General features: G+C 57.7%; 1 protein-coding gene across 1 annotated transcript; it reads left to right on the top strand.

Annotated features, from left to right (window-relative positions):
- Positions 1-14057: 14057 nt before the first annotated feature.
- LOC142091351 (glutamine synthetase) lies at positions 14058-20268 on the top strand. The gene is made up of 6 exons (XM_075170470.1): positions 14058-14227; positions 14796-14957; positions 16704-16850; positions 17752-17879; positions 19046-19245; positions 19530-20268. Exons 1-6 carry the CDS (start codon positions 14062-14064, stop codon positions 19849-19851), a joined length of 1125 nt encoding a protein of 374 aa, XP_075026571.1. The 5' UTR covers positions 14058-14061; the 3' UTR covers positions 19852-20268.
- Positions 20269-22581: the final 2313 nt, after the last annotated feature.

The raw sequence follows: 22581 nt of genomic DNA, 5'->3' as shown, positions 1-22581 counted from the left end.
CTCTCATACTGGGGAGCCCAGTACAAAAACACGGAACCCAGTACAAAACCACAGAGCCCAGAACACAGCACTCCAGGAGGCTTGAGCAGCCTTGGGATCAGGTCCATCGCCGTAGCCCCTCTCCCACCAGACTGACCCTGCAGGCCTCAGGAGGTGCTACAGACACCATCCAGCTGGCGTGGCCCAAGGCAATGGAGCACGTCCATCGCCGCAGCCCCTCTCCCACCAGACCGACCCCGCAGGCCTTAGGGCCCAGTGGAGCTGGGAGGAAAAGGTGGGCGAGCACCAGAAAAAGGGGGAGAAAGCAGCATGGGTGGGGATAACGATGCCAGCCGCATTAGACTCTTTCTGTTATTTTCTTGTCTTTATTTTCTGGGAGACCTAGGTTTTTGAGTACTGAGCAGAGCCTTCTGGTCCCCGTGGGGGTGGGCGCGTGGCCCCGCTGCTGGCCCGGACCTCCTTTCGCCAGCTGCTGGGGACTTCTTCTAGCGTCACCCGCAGGGTGGCTTCCTGGCGGGTGCGGCAGAGTCCTCGGAGCTGCTGGCCTTCCTCTTCAGAGGGTGGCGGGGCCCCCGCCATGAGCAGCCCCTGCCCTGGGAGCAGAGGCACCCGCCGCAGCCTGCCCGGCTCCTGGTGCAGCTCTTCTTGCTCCCTTGGGATGGGAGCATGGAGGGAGGACAGCGGGACTGGTATAAGCACCCGCGTACATTGGTGCTTGGGGTTGTTCCTCCCCAGGGGCAAGACTTTGCAATTCTCCTTGTTGAACTTCATGAAGTTCCTGTCAGCCCATTTCTCCAGCCTGTCCAGGTCCCTCTGGATGGAGCACGACCCTCTGGCGTGTCCAGCCATGCCTCCCGCTTTGGAATCATCAGCAAAGGTTGCTGAGAGTACACTCTGCCCCGTCATCCAGATCATTAACGAAGATGTTAAGCAGGACTGGACCCAGGATTCCCAGGACTGACCCCTGGGGTACACAACTAGTCACTGGCCTCCAACTAGACTTCGTGCCACCGATCACCACCCTTTGGGCCCAACCGTTCAGCCAGTTTTCAATCCACCTCACTCTCTGCTCACCCAGCCCCAACAGCTCATCCAACAGCTCAAACCCCAAGAGCCAGGGCTCCGAATCACTAAATCAGCTTTAAAATGATGGAGGGGATGAATGGCATTTTCAAATTTGTCTCTGCACCCAAACCAGCTGGAAAATGGACTTAGGAAAATCTGCAGGTTGGTCATCAAGGGTGACTTGCAGAGAGCCAGAGACTGGAAGCTGAAATGCCGTGTCTCTTGAGACCTGCAAACCAGGAGCTTTCTGGTGGCTTTTCCTGCTTCAAACGCAAACAAAAGCGACTTCAAAAGCTCCTGTCTTGGTGAGAGGACTCTCGAGCATGCCAGCACCGCCGGGGCTGCTTCCTGATGGAGGCTCATGCAGAATAAATATTTGCAAGAGGGATTTGTGTGAAAAGGTGCCTTTGAATGTTCCAGGCACCATTTTTGGTTAAAAAAAACCATTCACTGAAACCTGCCCCGCCGGCCTCTGCTCAGCCGCATGCCAGGCTGGTTCATGGCTGGGGTCAGTCCCACCAAAACTACCACAAAACTGACCCAAACCCACTTCTGCTGGGAAAGGAGCGATCACTGGCTGCCTTGCAGCTCAGTTTCTTTCTAGAAGAAGACAATGTTTATTTGCTGCCCGTTACCAGATGCAGTTGCACCCTGTGAACCCCGCTGGGGTCCAGGTCAGGGCTGGTGTGTGCCGCTCGTCGGTGTGGTCCTGCGGGGAGCAGCATCGCCCCGGCACTGACCACGCGACGGCTGGTCCACACCGACAGCCTCCCCGGCACCTCGCTGTCCCAAGGTCTTTCCAAGCCCAGCCCATCTAAAAAGGATTAACCAAAAAAAATCAGTGCCAGCCACCATCATGAGATTGGCACACAGGTCCCTGGGGGATGTCCCTCCGGAGCAGCAGCACGGGGAAGCCCAGGGGCATGGGCCAGAGATGTGCTGCTTCTTGCCTGCACCAAGGAGCAGCTGAGGACATCCCTTGCCGGAGGCCAGCGCTGCAACGTGATCCTTGCTCGGGCACCCGCACGGCTGGAGAAAACACAGGTCACGGCTGTGGAAAGGGAAAACAGAGGATCAACAGCAGCCGTGTTTGTACCTGGAGGGAGTTAGCTGCCTGCCTAAGAAGAAAATAACAAAGAAATGTATTTTTGTAACCAAGGAGCTGGAGGGGAGCGAAGGCCAAGTGGGTGCTGTGCAGTTCCCGGGGCTCTGCTCAGTGCCGGTTGCCCCGGGGAGCTCTCCCCGGCCGGGGGAATCCAGCTCCGAGAGGGGCAGAGGCGTGAAACACCACCATGGCCCCAGCGCCTCCTCCAGCCGGCTGCAAGGCCTCGTCGTGCCGTGCCTCAGTTTCCTTCCCTGCCCTCATCTGCTGAAGATTGTCACCCGTGGAGGAGGAGATGGGTGAGGATGGAGAGCTGGGGGAGGGATTTCTCCCTCTGCTCAGGAAAACTTGGGGGTTAGGGGTCCTGATCCCATCCCAGGCCATTCCCTGCTCCCAAGGGCTGCATCAAACTTCTCTCCCCCGCAGCCCCTCTGCTGGGGAAGGTCTGGGTGTGGGATGGAGGGTGATCATCCCCTACAGCTGGAGGTGCTGCCCGAGAGCACTAAGCCCCAGGGGAGGGACCACCCTGCCCAGCCCGAGGATGCTGCCTGGGACCCTTGCTGTGAGCACCAGGACCTGCCTGGTAAGGGCCAAACATGGTGTTATTTTGGCTCTCTGCAGAGGTGGGTGATGTGGGGAGGGTCACAGGGGGTGCCCGTGGGGCAGCTGGGGCTCAGCCAGCAGTACCACAGAGGACTGGCACTGTCCCCCCAGCCCCAGCGTGGGTGTCCCAGCACTGGCTCCAGGTGGTGGCTGAGGTCCCCAGGGCCACCCAGCACAGCCTGCAGCAAGGTGCTGGTTCCTGGCCTCCAGCCTCCCTTCTTTTTCTAGGTTGACTCCCAGGTGGAGGCTGGTGAGGCTACCAGGGATGGAAAGTGGATGACCAAGAGGAGGGTCCCCATCCAAGGCTTGCCTTCCCCCATTGGGACGGGTGGTGCAAACCCCATCGCGGGTGGTGGTGGGGCTGTTGAGCCTCCCCTGGCTTTGGGTGGGCACCCACGGGGGGTCCCCACGGGCAGGCACAGGACTGCGGGCCTCGCTCCGGACTGGGGCGCATCATGTTTTGGTGTTTGGGGGGGTTGGGTGGACCCCCAAGGGGTAAGGATGACACTGCCACTGCGGGATGGGGGACGTCGCCCTTCCTCAAGCTGCCCTGGCTCCTGCATCCATCCCGCTGGGCCACCCTCCTCTTCCTCCTGCCTGGCCCCTGGGAGGCTGAAGCAGGTCTGGATGTGCGCACGGGGCTGTCCTCAGTCCTCACAGGGAACCCTCTGCACCCCCGAGGGCTGCCCTCGCTGCCACCGCCCAGCCTGGTCACCCCGGCCAGAGCAACCTGAGCACGTATTTACTGTGACCCGATTAAATGAGGAGCTGCCTCCTTCCCACCCCAGGTAAGACCGGAGGTAGGAGGTGCTGGAGACACCATAGCTCTGGGTGTGTCCCTGTCCCCAAGCCAAGTGGGACACGGCCCTGCCGGCTGGGGCTGCTTCAGGGCAGGACTGATCCCCACAGAGCTGCTGGCTGGGGAGGAGAGGGCCAGCTGGGAGAGCCCATTTACCCCCGTGTCATAATTACGCCTGCTCCGCACAGCGCTCGGTCGCGCGCCGGGACGGGGCTGTGGCTTTCCCGCTCCGTGCATTCAGTCGGGAAGGGGGGGCGTTCAGCCTGGAGTGCTCAGCGTGGAGGGAGAGGGGAAAGGCTGGGCCTCGGGGTGCCTTCCCCGACCCCCCCACCAGCTGCCTCTGGGCCGGATCCTGGACCGGCACCATCCTGCTCCCTGGATGCTGGTGGTCTCCGGGCAGCTGGAGCTGCTTAAAAATAGATAACAAACACTACGGTTCTTGGGGCAGTTGGGGCCAGCTGGTTGCTGCCGATGGTGCTGGCAGTGGTGTCTGGCAGCCCAGGTTGATCAGTGCCATGCCTCAGTTTCCCCCTCCATGCCAAAGCTGCCTTGTGTCCACCGGCTGCAGTGCCGCGGGGCCCCCCCTCTCCTGCTCTCGCTCGTTAGACCTGCTCTGCGTGTGTTACCAGTGGAAACAGAAGTAGCTGAAGTTCATCTCTGCAAATGAGGCTTTGAAATGGGGGAAAAAAATGTCAAAAACTTCCCCTGTTTATTTTTGCCTCACGCTCAGCAAAGGCCCTTTGCTGGGCTGCGGGTGCTGCACCAAGTTGTTCCCGCGCGGCGCTGGCGATGCCAGGGCTTGTGTGCCGGCTCCAAAACCCTTCTCCCGCAAAGCCCTGTTGGGGTGGCTCCCTGGGCATCACCAAAGTGTCCTGAGCTACCGCTGTGCTGCGCATAAAATGGGGCTGGTGGGGAATCCTGTGCGTCCGTGATGGTGTTTTGGCCAAGAAACTTGCTCTTCAGTTCCCAAGCCCACCCAACGATGCCAGGACCTGCGCCCGCTGCAGGGACGGGCTCTCGCTGTGTCTTACCCCAGCCAAGCACAGAGAAAATCCTGTTGATGCAGAAGTGGTGCTTTGCTTGGCCGTGCTGTTTCTCTCCTTTCCCTCTTGTCACTGCTTCATCTTCTGCAGCTCCTCGGCCAGCGCTTGGCCATGGGCAGGACTTTCTGTTGCCCATCCGGCAAGTGCCGGAAAGAAAACCGGTGTAGAGCGAAGCCTCTTGCTTGAGCCAGGAGGGTGCCTGTCCCTGCATCCCTCTGCCATGTCCCCGCTCTCATGGCAGCGGGTTTCAACCCCCTGTGTCGGGGGCTGCTTTAATATCTCCATTCATTCTTCTCGCCTTCGCAGCTTGGAAAACCGGGAATCGTTTCCTTGAAGGTGCAACGGGATGGATGGATCCCCAGGCAGAAAGAGACAGAAGAAGTCCTCAAGGACAAGTCAAGATGTCCCCAGTTTGGGGGAAGGAGGCTGCCCCGGGGTGGGTGCTGCGGGGAGGAGATGGGGTCCTTCCGCGCTCGTACAGAGCCGCTCCTGGCATAGCATTGCTGTCACCCTCCCCCGGGGCTGTTGTCCCCTGAGGTCCCCAATGTGCCATCAGCCAAAGCAGGCGATGGAGCAGCTGGAGAGGGCTCAGCAGAGGGACCGTGTGTGCAGGAAGGGGGGTCAGGGCTGTCTAAAAGGAGCAGAGAAACGTCCAGAGGGTTTGTCCAGGGCTGAAGCAGGCTCTCAGTCCTGCAGGATGCTAAATTCAACTTTCCTCCATGGCTTTTTCTCCTCTGATTTGTCCGGTGGCCACCTAAGCCTTTCGCCAAGAGGACAGCAGAGCCCCTGGCCTCAGCGGCAGCTCGGACACAGGCACGGCACGAAATTACACCTGTAATTAAACCACCCCTGCCGCCGCACTGGGAGACGAGCGGCCCGTTAGGGAGCACCGCTGGCCCCAGACCGTTTTGCATTCATCAGCAAGGAGTAATTAGTGACTTTGCAGCCTTGTGAGGCCGGAGGGTGGAAGAGAGGGTTGATTTAAGGTGTAACAGCCTTGCTCTGGCCGTGCAGGAAGCAGTGCACTGGCCAGCAGCCTTGGATGAAGGGTCAGATGAAGGCTGTAGCAGAGACAGATCAGTTCCTTGCAAGGGGATTTTGCTGCCAAATTTCGGGGTAGCTGAAAAGAAAGGTGCTGGAGGGATGTTTTGCCCCGTCACGGGGAGTAAAACAGGGAAAGGAGATGGGGCTGCAGAGAGGGGCAGGGGGGGCCCAGGGCCGACGGCTCAGGGGGGTTAAGGCCGGCTGGGCCACCTGCTCCAGCCGGCACAGGGAGGTTCCCGGGGACCGGCTCTGGATGTGTTGGGGTGTCTCCAGCCATGTTGGGGTACTGGACCCTCCCTGGCCAGGCTGGAGGCTCAGACCTAGGGGTGCAGCCCCGCACACACGTGAGGGCTGCCGTGCATGGCTGTGCCCACTCTGGCCTTGGGGCTCTTCTGCCTCATGCCATCGGTTTGGCTTTTTGGTTTTGGCTGCTAATCGGCTAAGGTGGGGTAAATCCATGGGCACAATAACATCCCCGGTCATGTTGGGCAGCAAAAGCCCCAAGGGGCAGGTGACAATGGGGGGGCTGCATCGCCAGTTCACCCCCAGGCAACGCTGGGAGAGGTTCCCAAGATTTGGGCAATGAAAGAAGCTGTGTTGCGGTCTTGGTAGCATTTGGAGGGGGTTCATGTTGAGGGCATGCGTCGAGCACCCGAATGGGGCGATAACTCCGGGGTGGTTGTTGCTATCACAGACGAGCAAACTTGCATCAGCTTAATCTCTGCTGGGAGGGGATGAAAGCCAACGTGGATGGGGATGCTCTGCTAGGGAAAAAAAGTAATTCCTTTTGAATCAATCTCCTTGCAAAATGGGTTAAATGAGACCAAAATGAAGTGCTTAGCGGACTTTTTTCCCCAGAACAAGCGAGTTTCTAGGGCTGGCAGGTTTGTTTTAAATTCACATTAAAGCCCTCCTGAGGGGGGCTTCTGGTTTTGGCTTTGTAGGATATGAAATGAGTTACAGCCTCTGCAAGTTCAAACCACGCTACCTAAAGCGCTCAAGTGCACCCAGCTACTTCGCTCTGGGTTAACTCAAAGTCAACTTTTGCCAGAATTTGCCTTTTGTTTGTGGAAAAGGCCGCAATAAGCTGGCAATAAGGTGTTTTTCTTTAAAAAACAAAGCTTTTGCCCCCAAAATGTCTACCCAGCTGCATTAATGGCCTCAGACACTACATGGCACGTCTTCAAGGCAGCCTTATTCTGTGTATCTAAGGCCAAATCCTGCAAGCTGTAATAATTGCCTTAAAAGTGCTTAATTAATTTTTTTCCCCTTTAAAGTTCCAGCTCCTGAAAGCACGAGATTGCAAGAAGATGACATTGCTTCTGCAGAGAAAAGCACTGTTTTTGGGTAAGCACCGACATAACAAAAACCTCCAACAAAGAGGCTGCTCCTATTTTCTTTGGGAAAAAAACCCTCATGACTCGGGCAAACAAAGTCGCGCTGGTTTGAACGCCCGGGCTGGCATCAGCGAGGGCTTGATGTGAGCAGCGAGGGAAGTGAAAAAGCTTTACATTTGTGTAAGACTGCAAAATCGGGTTGCCAAACAGGATATAGGCTGGGAAACCAGCTGGGCGAGGAGGCTGCGGCGAGCTGGCTGTCTTGCTTGGGTGCATCGCTTGCTGGTGCTTTTAATCCTATTTACGATAAAATGGTAGTTAATCTTTTTTGGTGGTTCACTGCTTATTTAGAGACTCTGCTCAGAGCACTTTGCTGCTACGGGAGTTTTGGTGCGCTTTGAGATTTAGTTTTGCTAAAATAAATGCTGTCGGTCAAAAATCCCCTGGCTTTGCATCCCGGGAGGCTGTCTGGAGCCTGGGGAGGGATTTCACAGGGCGGCGATGGGACCCTTAGTCCTGTCCCCAAAGCAAATTGCTGCAGAAAAAGCTGGGAGCTGAGCAAGACCCCCGCGGGACAGGGCTCCTGGCTGCGACGTGGGGAGCTCCGACTCGTGATTTCTTTCTCTAAAGAGATGAGAAGGAACTTCCCCCCATGAGTCACAGCTCACCGGCTCTGTCTCGGCAGAGGTCGCAGGGAAATTGGTCCTTCTCGATGGCCATGAAACCCTCGGGCACCCCAGCCCCACTGCCTGTTCCCCAGCAGCTGGGGCAGCCCTGGTTTGCGGCTCCTGCAGGCAGCCTTTCCTCCCCCGGCTCTGGGCTCTGGGTGACCCAGGGGAAGGCTCGAGTGAAATTTAGCCCAGCCGTTCACCTATCTAACGGGTTTTGTGTTCCTACGCATGCCGAGCCGCCCCGTGCTGCTTTTCCTGCACCGGCAACCTGCAAATTGTAGTTGCTTGGCCGGAGATCGGCCCCTTTCACTTTGGCTTCCTGAGGTTGTGCATGTGCCGCGTGCCCCCTTTTTTTCCTCCAATTTCTTTTCCTACACTCTGAAGTGACTGCCAGAGGATTAAAAAGTAAATTCAAACAAAAACGTTACAGTAGGAAGCTGCTTGGGGTTTATTCCTGGGTTTTATTCTGTCTGCGGGCTGGAGGAGCGGGGATGCTCAGGGGTTGCATGAGGATGCTCAGGGCAGCCCCTGCCCTGTGGCCCTGCTCCGTGAGCCCTTTCTGCTGCCTATGGAGAGCAACCTTACCCTAACAAATGCACCCGCATCCCTGAAGCTGAAAATAACCTCCAAAATAATTTATAACAGCTTCCTGCAAACAGACCCTAATGCACCGTCTGTGCTGCGAGGGAGCTTGGGCTTTTATTGGCAGCTCACACCAGAGCCGGGAGGCTGGAGGGGAATCACTGGCTTCGCAACGGGGTTTCTCTGCGACCTTGAGCAAGTTCCTCGCTCCTCAAAGTCGGTAGGTGTTGCAAGGTGTTATCTCCCCGCTGCCGAGAGGAGACCTCGCTTCCCACAGCGGCTGCCCGCAGGGAGAGGTGTGAGCGTGGGAGGGTGTCCTCCCAAACCAGCTGAGCAAGGAGCTGCCAAAACCAGCCCGGATGGCACGCGGAGGAAGGGGCAAAGCTTCGCCGCGTTGGCATGGAGCCGCTCCAGGATGAGTGCTTTATCTCTGGCCATGAAGGTGGAGAGGCAGCTACACTCACCCTGGGCCAAATACCCCTTGCGTGTGCGTGAAGGCTGAAGGACCGCAGGGACCTGCTCGAAATCCCTCCTCGCCTGGTTCGGAGCAGGGTTTGAAGTCTCTGCCGTGCCCAGGGAGAGCCCCTGCCATGGGCTTCCCCTGCCTGGACTGGGCTGGCTCTGGTGGGTCTGGAGCCACCAGCGGGTTGAAGCTCTCCCAGGGGGATAGAGGAGGAAAATCATGGTTTGGGGTCTCCCGGGCTTCCCTCGGGGTGGGAGCGAGTGGTGTGTTGGCTGGGTTCTCCTGGTGCTGGCTTTGCCGATGTGCGTGGGGGAAATGGGTGGAATGAGTCCGAGCTGGAGGATCCCAGCCTTGCAGGAGGGGCACGGGTTGGTGCTGGGCACTGTGGTGGCCACCGAAGTACTGTTTGAGTTGGGACTGTGGGTTCCCCAGGCATGTTCTGGTATGACAGACACAACGAATTATGTGTATGTGTATGCATATATATATATATATATGTATATATACATACCTATATAGAAAAAGGTATAGAAGTACTACTTGAATGAAGAGAAAGTGGTTTGTGTGCAAATATCTAGACACAAGGAGATTTGCTGTTGTTTAACTGTAAAGGGAAACTGTCAGTTCAGCTGTTTTGTAGGAAAAATGTAAAAGTGAGAGTGTATGGGGGACAGGGAAATGCCAGCGCAGCCCCCCCGAGCACGGTGCTGGGTGGTCTCTGCTAAACCACTCAGCCACCTCCTGCCGCGTCCCAGCACCCAGCAGCATTCCCAGCCAGCTATTGCAGACCTGCTGGGCTGCGCACACCCGCCTGCCCACCGGCCTTTCTTCGCAGCGTCCCCCTCGCATTTCCTCGGCTAGAGAAAACTGCCTCTTCCCCAGCGCTCCGCACATGAAAATTCCCACCCGCACTTCCCCCCAACCCTTCTAATCCCTTTATGGTGTTTGTGCCGGGCTCCCCCGCGCCGACCCTGCTCTTTGCCTTCCCTTTAATCTCCCCATCAAACAGTTTGGGCTGGAGACAAACCATCATGGGTTGTTCTGACCCAAACCTGGGGAGAGGAAACGCTCTGGCCTGGGGCTCCGTGGTCCAGGGCTCCGGGAGATACTTTTGGGGTTTGACCTGCGGCACACGAGGAGAGGGACAGCCGGGGTGAACCCCCCTTGGTTCTGAGCAACATCCTGAATCCTAGAGGATAATTCAGAGTAAAAATCAAACTCTCCATCCCAATATCTCTGCTTTCCCCTGTGCCTGGGGGTGAGCCCTCCCGGGCAGGTGTGGGAGGGAGTCCCCAGCCCCAAGCCCCTGCCCTGCTGCAGCACCAGCTTGTAGCTGGGGTGAAGGTGTTAGAAGTCACCCAGGAGGTAAGTTAGTCCGTGTTTAACCCCTTTTTGTAAAGCATGTCATGTTACTGAAGTTTTTCAACCTGGAAAATTTGCTAAGGCTTTTATTATTATTAAAGCAAAGGCTTTAACAATATCTTTGGTGTGTCTTGGCAAGGCCGGAAAGTGCTGAGGCTGATAAAGTCTCAAAGTCAGAGAGATAAAAACTGAAAGTATTTAGGCCTCGGCCAGGTCTCCCCAGGAGAGCTCTCCAGGCATCGCTGGCTGCAGCCTGATGGCCGTCACCCAAAAAAAAAAGATGCTGGGAAAGGGAACAGCCCCACCGCGTCCTGCGACACCACGTGCAGCTGCCGGGCAATCCCTGTGGGTACCGGGTTGGCATCTCAGCTGCCGCGGCGGAGGTGATGGTTGGTCTGTGCTGTAGCAATAAAGCAGAATCAGCTTCTCTTCCTGCCGTCCTTTATCTCAAGAAACCCCTCTGCGCCGTGCCGCAGCTCGAAACGGTCTTCAGCAAAGTCCTCTGGAGATTTAATCTGTGACCTTTTACTGCTGCAAGGACATCCCTGCTCCCTCCCTGCCTTCAGCTCCTCCGGCCGCCCGACCTTGGGCCAGTCACTGATTCCCTCCGTCGGGTGCCTCGTGGTGGTTAATATTTACTGTGCCTGGCGCGGAGGGGAGCGGGCAGGAACCCGCTGATTGCAAAGAGCGTGGGCGTGCTTGGGGCATGAAGTATTATTGAAGAGGCTCGAAGATGCAGGTGTGAATTGTTTGGCGTTATTCGTGTAACGCAGAGTTGATGCTATAGAAATGGCTGGAATTAGACTGTGGTGAAGTAAGATTTGATCCCAAGGTTGATAGAAAAACTGAATAAGCAGGTGCCCAACATTATATGGCAGAAATACTTCTTCCTGCTTATTAAAATCCTTTTTGACATGAAATAATTTGGCACCCATCATATATTTGGTGAGCTGCCTCATTTGTTTGGGCAGGGATGGGACCCTGGCCATGCTCCCGCAGGCTGGCGTTGTCCCCGCTGCCCCCCAACAGCTGTAAACACACCGTGTTTGCCCTCCCGGGGCCGGGTGGGCTTTGACCAGGTAAGGGATTATCGGTGTTTATTCTGTCTTCCCCGTTTGGGGATTTTGGTGCTCAGTGGTTTCAGCCATTCAAAGAGGAGCTCTGCGCCCCAAACCAGATTACTAATGAGCGTTAACACAGGATTTTGTTTCGTTTCTCTGTGGTTTTGAGCCCACTCATGCTTTGGGGTGTTTCTGCACAACTGGGCACATCCAGGGGGGAAGCCAGGGCTTTCATTGGGAATAAAATGAGGCTCTCCCGTACCCAGCTAACTCAGGGAGGTGCGGGTCTTAGCCAAACCCTGGCATCTCACATGAAAACACCGTTACCGGTCCTGCTGTTTGCCGTGAAGGACACAACACATCAGGCTCCGCAGAGGTGGCTCACCTCTCCCCGGGCTGGGTTTGCGATGCTTCCCAAAGGATGCAGGGTCCATCTCTGTCCTCCCTGCTTTTCGTGAAAGCTCAGCATCAGCCCCTACTTCGCCAGCCCCGCAGCCAATCCCACGGGATCCAGCTCCCCAAGCAGGATGGACGTGGGTGCATGAGGCCAAGGGACCCGGCAGAGCTGCTGGCACATCCATCACTCGCACTGGCTCGGCCGCGCATTGCAACACCCCCGGGAAACGCTGCCGCTGGGTTGCACACCCAGGGGTACGTTTCCTCCTGCGCTGCTGCCCCGCTTGGGATGATTTCCAAAGAGGAATGAGGAAATGCTGAGCTTTGCAATCGCATTCATGGATGTGTCCCTAAAATACCCCAGAGAGGGAGGTGGCTGCTTTCGAGCTGCTCCCCAGTTTCAGCTACAGGAGACCCTGCACGTCACCCGGGCAGCATCAAGGACACGGGTGACACAGAGGAGACCCACGCGGCTCTGCCACCGCTGCTGCTCCAGGGAACCTCGGGCACATCCCTGGCTGCCAACCTGCTTCACACGCGCTCTGCTCGGGCCAGCGCCCGCGGGCGATGGGGTGGGTGACGTCTGGCCTGCCCGCAGCCTGCTGCCACTGATGTCACCACCCGGGGACTAAAATTGCTAATTAAGTTTTGCTTCTCTCTCTGCCAATCTCATTTCCTGGTTCTTGTGCAATCACAGATGCTTTCGGGTTTCTTCCCGGTTGTTTATCCGCCTGCGGGACCAAAACACCTTCAGAAGTAAAACAGAGCTGGGGGTTTGGGGTCGGTGTCCGGCGAGGAGGTGTGATGGGGAGGGCAGTTTGTGAGTCCGCGTCCTGGTGGGGAGCATCAACTGTGAAGGGGATTTTTTAGCTGCCCCAGTGCAGAGGTTTTACTGTTTTGCAAAAAAACATTCCTAGGGGTGAGTCAGGCAGCCGCAGGCATGAGTCTGCCTTAAAGACCGGGGGAATTAGCAAAACCCCAAAATGCGTTGGAGCCTGGTCATGCTTTAAAGCCTTTTCTCCTCTTGTAACATTGAAAAACTGCTTAAAAACTGAGGCTGGAGAGTCGCTGTGTGCTCACCTGGCTGGGTTTGCTGGGGATTTATTTGAAATCCTACCCTCCTCCCAGAAAAAAAACACCGGAGTATTTGAGATAACACCCGGGAGGCGCCGGCGCGGGCTGTGCGCGCTGCGTCTGCGCTCGCGCCCGGTTATGCGCTGGCACGTTTTGGCTCTGTCTGCTCTAACAAATGTGAACCCTGTAACGCCGTATCTGTGGAAAACTGAAAAGGCAGTGGCCCGTTTAATTACTCCAACGGAGGTCTGGGTTTGGCTCAATAGCTGGAAATTGCTGCTATATTGACATAACCTACTCAAATTCACACCTGTTGGCTTAGGTTTTTTAGCTGACGGTAAATCAGACCAGAGCCATTGCTGCATGTGGATAGTTTTTGTTTTTAAAAGTACTTAACTACGCTGCCGGTGCTTAAAAATGTAAAATGTTGTACTTCAGCTCAACGGTTTGTAGATGTGAGAGGCTAAAGTGGGCGGTTTCAGTGTTTTCCCGGCAGCTCTCCCTGCAGCCCTCAGCCTTTCGTTCCTTCAAAGCACAGACGCCCGGGAGGCAAAAGCAGCCCTGCAGCCGCGAGGGGCAGGAGTCGTCCCTGGGGTGTCCAGGGCGGGGTGGGGGGGGGCAGGGGTGCTGTTAGGGCTGCCAGGCATCTGGTTGCCCATGTCCCCAGGGATCTGATTGCCCACATCCCCAGGGCCAGCCAGGCACCCCGATCTGTTCCCAGGCATCGCACCTCTGCAGGGCATCGTCCCAGTGAGGCTTTTGGGGTGCCTGGGGGGAGCACGCCATGCCAGCCTCACTGGCTCTGCACCCCGGAGCAGGACTGGGGGGCAAATCACCTGCTCGGATGTCAGAGGGCAACCCTACAAAAACAAAGTGCCAGGAGGGAGGATACATGCAGCAAGGGGGCGGGAGGTGGTAAATAATATTTTCGATGAGTAATACTTGTTATTTTTTAATAAATAACAAGTTATTTAGCCAATAACTTGTTATTTATTAATATAGTGATATTTTAACAGTATGATAGTTACTGTTTTTAATAAGTAATATTTTAATAAGAAAGAAAAATCGTATTAAACGTTTTTAATCAGTAACCCTGGGGGGGCCGGAGCCCGGCGCGCTGCCGCAGCCGCCCAGGGCGGGGCCGCCTCCGCACCGCCTCCCCGCGCGGGGCGGCCGCGGCCGCGTATAAAGCGCGGGCAGCGCGGCCGCGGGCAGCGCTGGGGCCGGTGAGCGGCGGGGCCCGGGTTCGAGTCCCGCGAGGGGGACGCTCCGCGGCGGGGAGGGGGCAGCCGGGCCGGGGCTGTCTGTGCAGCGCCGAGCACCCGCGGGGGCGGCCGGCCGGGCGGGAGGTTGGTTGTGGCTTTTTTTTTTTTGGGGGGGGGTGCTTTTAGAATAAAGGGAGGGAAATGAGTAGGGGGTGATGCCACGCTCACCTGCACGTTCTCGCAGGGCCGTCGCCATGTCGGTGTCGCACAGCTCCAGGCTGAACAAGCTGGTGCGGGAGCAGTACGTGAGGCTGCCCCAGGATGGGTTGGTGCAGGTCACCTACGTCTGGATCGATGGCAGCGGCGAGGGTGTGCGCTGCAAGAGCAGGACCCTCGACAAGGAGCCCAAGAGCATCGAAGGTAACGCCGCTCTGGATGATGGTTGGTGTGGTGGAGGGCCCTGAGCATCGCCCGGGAAAAGTTCTGGGGTGCTTTGGGCGGTGGGAGTTGGCACTTGCTCTGCCTGGTTGCGTGGCGCTCGTGATACCCGCTGCAGTTGTCTCGTGGGGTTATATCAAGCGGCAGAGTAAATATCTGGCCTGCGTCGCTGCGGTTTGCTTAATCCGTAATCTCTGTCATTAATGCTGGGTGGGAAGGGGAGGATGAGATCCTCGCCCCTTTCCACTGGGCAAACAGGCATGGAGACGTGTCGGCATCCGGATGGGGTTTGGCAGAGGGAGGTGAAGTGGCTGGGGCTGATCCTGCCTGTGCCCCGATGGTGCTGGGGGGGGTGAACACACTGATGCTCGGGGAGCACCCCTGGGCTCTGGGGATGTGCGAGAAAACCTTTGTGGCCGTCATCCCACGGCACTCGGTGCCCTCTGGGCGCTCCAGCCCGGGGTCTAAGCCACCAGCACTTGGCATGATCCGTATGAGAGAGACCTTTTCCCAATCCCGCTCCCCCCTCTGTCCCCTTCCTGCCTCGCAGACGTCCCCGAGTGGAATTTCGATGGCTCCAGCACGGCGCAGGCGGAGGGCTCCAACAGCGACATGTTCCTGGTGCCCGTCCGCATGTTCAGGGACCCTTTTTGCCTGGACCCCAACAAGCTGGTGCTCTGCGAAGTGCTGAAGTACAACAGGAAACCCGCAGGTAAGGACCTCCAGCGTGCACCCCCCAGCTCCCGAGGGTCACCCCCTTATTATTTAGGGTGCCGCCTCTCCAAGGGGCTGCTCGCTCTGGACCGCTGGCACCGGGGAGCAGCTTGGCACCGAGCGCTTGGCCCGAGGCTCCAAAATTCAAGTGCTGGTGGCGGCGGTTGTTTGCAGGAACCTGTTTTAGCGGCGCAGGGCGAGAAGAGCAGCGAGATGTGGAGCTCGCGGCGCTCGCCAACTCGAGCGTGCCGAAGGCGTCACCCGGTTTTTGAGCCCGAGTGCACCCAGCCCCCGGGGCTGTGGGGTTACAGCAGGGGAGCTGGAGCTGGAAGCGGGGGGAGGGTTTAATGCGCCGGGTTCGTGGCCGCTCTCCTCATTGATGGGTGGCTGTAGAAAAGGAAGGAAAAGGTGCTGGGACAGTGCGGGCTGGCTTGGGGTGACCTCTTGCAAATGGCCCCAGAGCGTGCCGGCGCTCGGTCTTATCTCTGCAGGCAGAAGTCTGCAGTCCCGGTGTCTGTCCTGTCTGTCTGATAAAGCCCCAGACAGAGGAGGGGGAGCTGGTTTGCAGGGACACACCGAGGGGCTCCCAGAGGGGTTATTTGCCGGCAAATAACCGGTTATTTGCCAGTAAAGCAGGGTCAGGTCCCCGCTGGGTGCGTGGGGGAAGGGAGTCGGCATCTGCGGGGTGATGCACACATCTGCCCGGGAGAGGGGAGGCTGCGGGCAGTGATGGTGAAAGACGGGGCTGGTTCCTCTTCAAACAGCGTCATGCCTTTCAGCCGCGGGGCAAGCGTCTTGGTTGAGACTCCTGCCCAGCAGCTCCTCTGCCGGAGCAATTTGTAACGAGAGCCCCTGGCCCTGGAGCTCCTGGGGCTGGAGCCGGGGCAGAGAGCTCAGCCCGGAGCCCTGCGACACCCTGCAGACGAGAGGGGTGCACCCGCCGCCTCTTCCCAGGGTGGGTCTCTGTGGATGTTAAGGGCTGTGTGGGTCCGGGGGGGAACTGCCTTCCCCCCCTTCGCCCACCAGTGCAAGGGAGATGTCACGGCTCCGCTCCAGCCCCACACCCTGGGCTTTTTGTCGTAGCTGCTCTGGGGTCTTTTATTGTGATTTAAAAGTAGAATTTGCTGCCTGTCCCTGTGACAACGGTTTTTCAGCCCTGCTGTTTCTGTCTAAACTCTCACGCCCCTTGCCTGGCACGTTGTCCCATGTCAGGGTGGTTCTCCCATAGCTCTATCTTCCTGGCAAAGCCCCGGTTGCCCTGAGCACCCCTGCCACCACAAAGGGCCAAGGCAGGGCCAGCCAGCCTGGGTGCTAACCAAAAACCATGGAGCAGGAGATAGATAGGGATAATTAAGCTGAGGCTGGTAGAAAGAGGATGGGGGTGAAGTAGTGGTGGGAGATGTATAGTCCCTGTTCCCAGAGCTGCCGGACGCCTGTAGGATGGAGCTGGGGTATGGCTCCTGGTCTGTCGGTGTGTAAGAGGAGGATGTTCATGGACTATCGGTGGTGGTTTGGGGAGTAGGCTAATTAAACCTCCTTGGCCTGTGGCCTGATGCTGTGGCGATGGAGTAGCTCTGCGAGGAGGAAACCGGTGAGCAGAGAGTGTTGCAGGAAGGGGGGATCCTTAAGGTTTCTGTGGGAAGTGCTTGGCAATGGTGGAGTCTTGACCTCTGAGCGGGATGGAGCGGAGCATGGTGGGCACCTGCCCACGGTGCGGGTCTAACCCAGACCTCTCTGCTCCCAGAGACCAACCTGAGACACACGTGCAAGAAAGTCATGGACTTGGTTAAGGACAGCCACCCCTGGTTCGGGATGGAACAGGAGTACACGTTGCTGGGCATCAACGGTCACCCCTACGGCTGGCCCGACAACGGCTTCCCCGGCCCGCAGGGTAAGTGCTCCCTCCCTTCCCCAACCTAAATGCTCCCCTCGGCTCCCACCCTGCTGCCTGGGGGGTGCTGCCCGGCAGCAAGTATCCCGTCCCCAACCTCAGATGCAGCTTTCGCATTGCGGCTGACACCGGGCAGGAGCCGGGATGAGGTTAGGAGCTGTTTGCCAAGAGCGCCGGGTGTCCTGCGGCTCATGTGAGCCGGCCGGCAGTGCCGCTCCCGCCGGACCCCGGTTGCACAAACAGCTCAGCTGCACGACTTGTTTGGCAAGGGCTGGAGAACTCGGCTGAGAAAACCTCCTCCCCGTGGCTGTTTGGGAAAGGGCCGGCACATCGTGCCCTCCTGCAGCGGCGAGCGAGCCCCAGCGCCTCAGCTGCCTCCTGGGAGAGGGCCAGGGGTTTCCCAACCTGACTTCATCGGCCTTTTGTGGGGACTGGCTGCTTTCAACATCTCCTTTCCCGCAGGCGGGGAGAAGATCTTCGTCTGACCTGCTTGAATGAGGAAGAGCCGTATAAAACCCGCGGCGAGTTGAGTTTTCTAGCCAGCAACAATGTCGGCTGTTGTCAGAACAATCTCAGACGCTTGATGTGCTCAGAGGGTCAGCGAGGTGCCGCAGGGCAGACCAAGCCAAGCTTTCCTTATCTCCCGGCCACCTCCCAGTTGATGCATGACAAGTCCTGTTTAACTGCCTAGATAAGGCTGAGGTTGCACAGATTAATTGCTCACGCTGCTGGTCCTGGACTCGGGGTCGGTGGCTTGATGCACCGTGGAGGGCAACACCATTTAATTCCCATAAATCCTCTGCAGATGATGGCTGGTTCCTGGGAGTGGTGGGATTGTGCTGCAGTGCTGTTGTTGCTCCCAAAAGCTTTACTTGGGTGGTGACTCCTCTTTCCTTTGCAGGCCCCTATTACTGCGGGGTTGGAGCAGATAAGGTGTACGGGCGTGATATCGTGGAGTCCCACTACAAGGCATGTCTCTACGCGGGGGTGAAGATCTGTGGCACCAATGCAGAGGTGATGCCCTCCCAGGTACGTGTGGCCAGCCCCGCGCAGCCCCTGTTTCCAGTGATGGATACGAGTTACCGTGAGGCTGGAATAATGCAGCAACTCCCAGCTCCTCTGAGATGCCAAATCCAGCGGCTCCCCACATCGGTTTTGTCTAGATAGGAGCAGTTGCACTGCTAGGATGAGAATGTACACGTTTGATTTTCTCCTAACTCACCCCAGAATGCAAATCTCTGCTTTTTGGGGCAGGCAAGCGAAATCGCAGCCGAGCCAAACTGCAGTGAGCTCCTTGGACAGCTCAGCCTGAGCTCTGGCAGCCCGTGCGGAGCTGGGTGCTCCCCTGCGCTTTCCTTCCCCCGCGGAGCAGGGATGCAGGGGACAGCGTGAGCCGGGACGGGCTGCGGGAGCAGCATGTGTCTGCATCCCGCTCCTCTACCCCAGGAGCTGGGAAGCTCGGGTGGGACATGGCCTTGGGGAGCGGTCAGGGGGGATTTAGGTTTATTTAGGAGTTAGCCAGGGGGAGTCCCTGATTGCATTAGGCAGGTGGCCGGACTGACCGACGGGGATTTGGCCCTGCAGCCTGCGAATCGCTGACTCTCCCGCTGCTGATGTGGCAGCGATAAGCAGGGGGCTTATCTGCAGCGCAGCTGAGGCAGGACTTTTAACGACCCTGCTGTTTGCCCTGACTTTTTCAGGGTCCTTCTTGGCTGCTTTCTGCATCCTGGGCTCGGGCTCGGCCAGGCCATGCCAGCAGCCGTAAATGCGTCACCCTGTGCTTAGTCACCGTGGGTGGCGCAACCCGGGCTCCAGCCGGGGAGGGAGCAGAGCAGCTCCGGGGAGGACTAACAGGCTCCTCGTTAGTCCCCTGCCCTGTTTGCAGTGTGGGTTGGGGGATCCTGCACGCCAGCACCAGCCTCAAAGGCAGGCGTGGTGCTTACTGACCTCCGTTTTGATTAAAAACCCTCTGATTTGCTCTATTTAGTCATGAGCAGTTTATTCCCTTTTTTTTTCATGTCAAAACTGTCTTGTGGCTTAACTTGATGCTCCTCATCCTCATTGCTGGTTCCCAAGGGGTAAAGCGCAGCCGTACCCCAGGCTGGCAGCCCTCGCTTGGGGGGTGACAGGGATGTGATGGCTGGAAAGGCACGAACCTGCCTGTCCTCACCGGTGCATCCACTCGCCCCTTCCAGTGGGAATTCCAGGTGGGCCCGTGTGAAGGCATCGAGATGGGGGATCACCTCTGGATGGCTCGGTTCATCCTCCACCGCGTCTGCGAGGACTTTGGGGTTGTGGCTACCCTGGACCCCAAACCAATGACTGGCAACTGGAACGGCGCCGGGTGTCACACCAACTACAGCACCGAGGAGATGCGGAGAGAAGGGGGTCTTAAGTGAGTCCTCAGGGGGTGCCTGGGATGTACCCGGGAGGTTTGGGGTATCCTTGGCCATGTGGCAGCTCCCCATAGCGTATGTGTCTCCATACCTGGGTGGCTGCACCAGGCAGGGCTGGGGCTGTCCCAGCTCATTTTATTTTAAAAGCAGCCGGTCATATGAGAGTGTCCCCTGGGTTGCCCTTGTCCCTGCACAGAAGGAGGGGGTGACAGCCTTCCTGGCCATGGGAACACCCCCCAAATGGACCTAATGACAAACCCAACCCCATTCTCCTCTCCCATAGACACATCGAAGCTGCCATCGAGAAGCTGAGCAAGCGGCACGACTACCACATCTGCGTCTACGACCCGCGGGGCGGCAGGGACAACTCCCGGCGGCTCACCGGCCACCACGAGACATCCAACATCTTTGAGTTCTCTGCCGGCGTGGCCAACCGAGGCGCCAGCATCCGCATCCCACGCCAGGTCGGCCAAGACGGCTACGGCTACTTCGAGGATCGGCGGCCGGCAGCCAACTGCGACCCCTACGCGGTCACCGAGGCCATCATGAGGACGACGGTGCTCAACGAGACCGGGGTGGAGACCAAGGACTATGCTGACCACTGAGGCCGCGGGGTGGGTGGAGGTTTTTGTTTCTACAGTAGCTTCTCACGTGGGATTTGTGCCCGTGTGGTGTCCTCGGCTGCAAGCTCAGACTCTTTAGGAACCTCGCTTCTGGTTTTGTGAAACATCGCCTTAGAAATATATATATATTTTATAGTAAGAGGGAGGGGCCCAACCTATTTTCTCAACCACTTTTTTTCTGGTTCCTGGGTTCAGGTTGTATGTGGGGAGTTTTTTTTAAAACTTGGATTGAATTTTTTTCTGATGGACTTGACACTGTGATGTACATAGATCCCTATGTGGAAGCTGCAGTTGCTGCTGTTTTTACCTGGGGAGGGCGGGTGCTTTTTTTCCGTATCTCTGTTGCAAGGAAATGATAATAAATAATTTTCCTGGCTGCGTGGCAGCTGGGTTATGCTGCGGCGGGTGCATTTTTCTGTAGCTTCTAGAGTTCCATGGAGGATTTAATTTGGGTCTTGCTGATGGGTTGCAGCCACTGAGCAGCCTGCACTGCTCCGGAGGAGCAGAAATGCTGGAGGATCCTTGGGGCAGGTGCCTGGAGCTGCCTTGCCCCATTTGCCAGTGGCTGAAAGGCCATGTCCCTCCATCGTGATCCCCCGAAAGGCAAACAGAGCGATGCAGCCTGAGCAAACAGCGGCCGGGGCAGCAGCTGGCGGGCGTTTACACAGGGCGTGCGCTGCTGAGTCAGCAAAGCCGGGGCGCTGGGCACAGCGAGCTGCAGCACTCCCCTCTGGGGACACCTTTGGGTGGGGGGGGAGCCTAGGGAGATCCCCCCTGCTGCACCCCAAGGGTGATACCCTGCTGAACCGCAGGGACACGGTGCAGCTCCTTGGGTTGGAGTCTCTTTACAAGTTGGGGGGTGACAGATTTTATTCATGGAGCAAAACCCCCAGGTGGGGACATTTCCGTGTAGATGGGGTGTCAGCAGCCTCTCTAACAGCCAGACCCTTGGGGTCCCTCCATGCTGCAACTGTGGGGAGGAGTCGGATGCGAGCACAGGGGACAGCTCTCCGGTCCCAGGGACAGACCTGTGGGATGTGACCCAGCTGCAGCCACCAACGGGGGGGTTACCTGTAGGCGAGGGGAAGCAGCAGCATGAACAGACAGGGGACATCATGTCCATTCCAGTGCAGTCACGGGGATTTTGAAACTGGTTTTATGTTTATCTTTGAATCCGACGCAGGTCACAAGCCGAAATGGAGGAACCCCGAGTCCCTCCTGCAGGTCATGGCTCTGCCAGTGGAGCAGGGAGCGAGGGCAGCGGCAGCCGGGGAGGTGGCCGTGCCCCGGACCGCAAGCAGCCAGGAGCCCTCGGTGTCTCTGAGCTGTTCAAGAATAAATATAACCCGATCCCCACCCTGAGAAGGTCAAATTTTCCTTCCAGAAATTGTTGTTTGGGATGTTTAACAGTTTTCATCAAAAACACAACGCTGTCTTGTTTTCCTCTCGTTTCTATGATGTCTTTAATGGGTAATGTGAGCACTGGGACAGCGACTGCTGGATGGAGCTGGAAAATCAATAAAGAACTAAATCTGGAGCAGGAAGACTAATGTTTGTTTCCCTGACTGTACCAGTGGCTTAAAGTACGTCAGCTTTCATCATACTGTGCTGTGCAGCCCTTGCTAAATTTGGGGAATCGTGTGAATCCGCATTGCCAACGTGCAAACATCTTTAGCCAGGCACAGCACCGTGTCCAAACACCTTGTAGCTGTTCCTGGGTCTCACCCTGCGATCCCCCTCTGATAGAGGACCCTCCTCTTCAGTAGAGGACAGGGGAGATCCAGGGGCTTTTCCCTGAGCTGGGATCAGCCCTGGCCATGTTTGCTGGGGATGCTGCTGGCTGGTCCCCACGTGGCTGGAGCTGCTGTGTGCTTGGACACTTTCATGCTATCCTTTGCCAAAACACAGATCTTCTTGCTTGTACTTTTTGAGGTCAAAATGGGCCAGAAACCAGGGGTTTTTTCCCTAAAGCAGGAGTGATTCCCACCCACAGGGCCTGCAGCATGAGGGAAACAAGGACACTGGCAAGTTCCCACAAGAGCTTTTCGTATAATTTTGGTGTGCCCGCTTCTGTCAGAGGTGGGTTGTTGGGTTCAGCCAGCAGAGCAGGCGCGGGGAATGGAGCCAGCCCTTGGGCTGGGGCTTTAGGCCATGGGGGGGGACACCGTCCCCATCCCCATCCAAGGGTTGGACAGTGCCGGGCGGAGATGCACCCAGCATTGCCCAGTGTGCCGCACCGGACGGCGATGGATGGAAGCGGTGCCGGGACCCCAGGTGGAATCCACTGCAGAACCCGGCTGCTGGGGGTGCGGGCTGGGGCAATTTGGGCTTTCCTGACGGAGCACCCCAAGGAGACTGCGCTGGGGAGGGGATGATCCACCGCGGCCCCTCGCTGGGGGTCCCGGCTGGGGCCGGGCCGCACCCTGCGCAGCCTGCGGGGGTGGCAGATCTGGGACTGGGGAGCAGGGGGGATATTTGGGGTCTGGAGGCGCTTCTTGGGGGTTTGCTGCCCTCCGCAGGCGCAGAGGCAAATGACAGGGAGCAGCGCTGGCCGCCAGCCTGGCAGCGGGGGGGCTCTGCAGCCCCCGGCTTCGCCCCGCTCCCCCGGGGCTTTGTTGGGAGAGTGCGGAGGAGCTGGTTGACAAACGTCTTGTTTCTAAAAGAAGGTGGGGTGAGTGATGCCAGGACGCTCTTCAAGGCAAGCTCCTTATT

This window comes from Calonectris borealis, chromosome 21 (genome assembly GCF_964195595.1).
Source record: "Calonectris borealis chromosome 21, bCalBor7.hap1.2, whole genome shotgun sequence".
Taxonomy (NCBI): Eukaryota; Metazoa; Chordata; class Aves; order Procellariiformes; family Procellariidae; genus Calonectris; species Calonectris borealis.
The sequence above is the reverse complement of the archived record's forward strand: the minus strand, read 5'-3'. Positions and strand labels throughout refer to the sequence as shown.

Excerpts from the sequence above, each read along its gene's own strand:
- LOC142091351 (XM_075170470.1), top strand. The coding sequence starts at position 14,062 with ATGTCGGTGTCGCACAGCTCCAGGCTGAACAAGCTGGTGCGGGAGCAG. Across the intron at positions 14,958-16,703 it reads GTACAACAGGAAACCCGCAG|AGACCAACCTGAGACACACG; the intron begins GTAAGGACCTCC and ends CTCTGCTCCCAG. Across the intron at positions 19,246-19,529 it reads CGGAGAGAAGGGGGTCTTAA|ACACATCGAAGCTGCCATCG; the intron begins GTGAGTCCTCAG and ends CCTCTCCCATAG.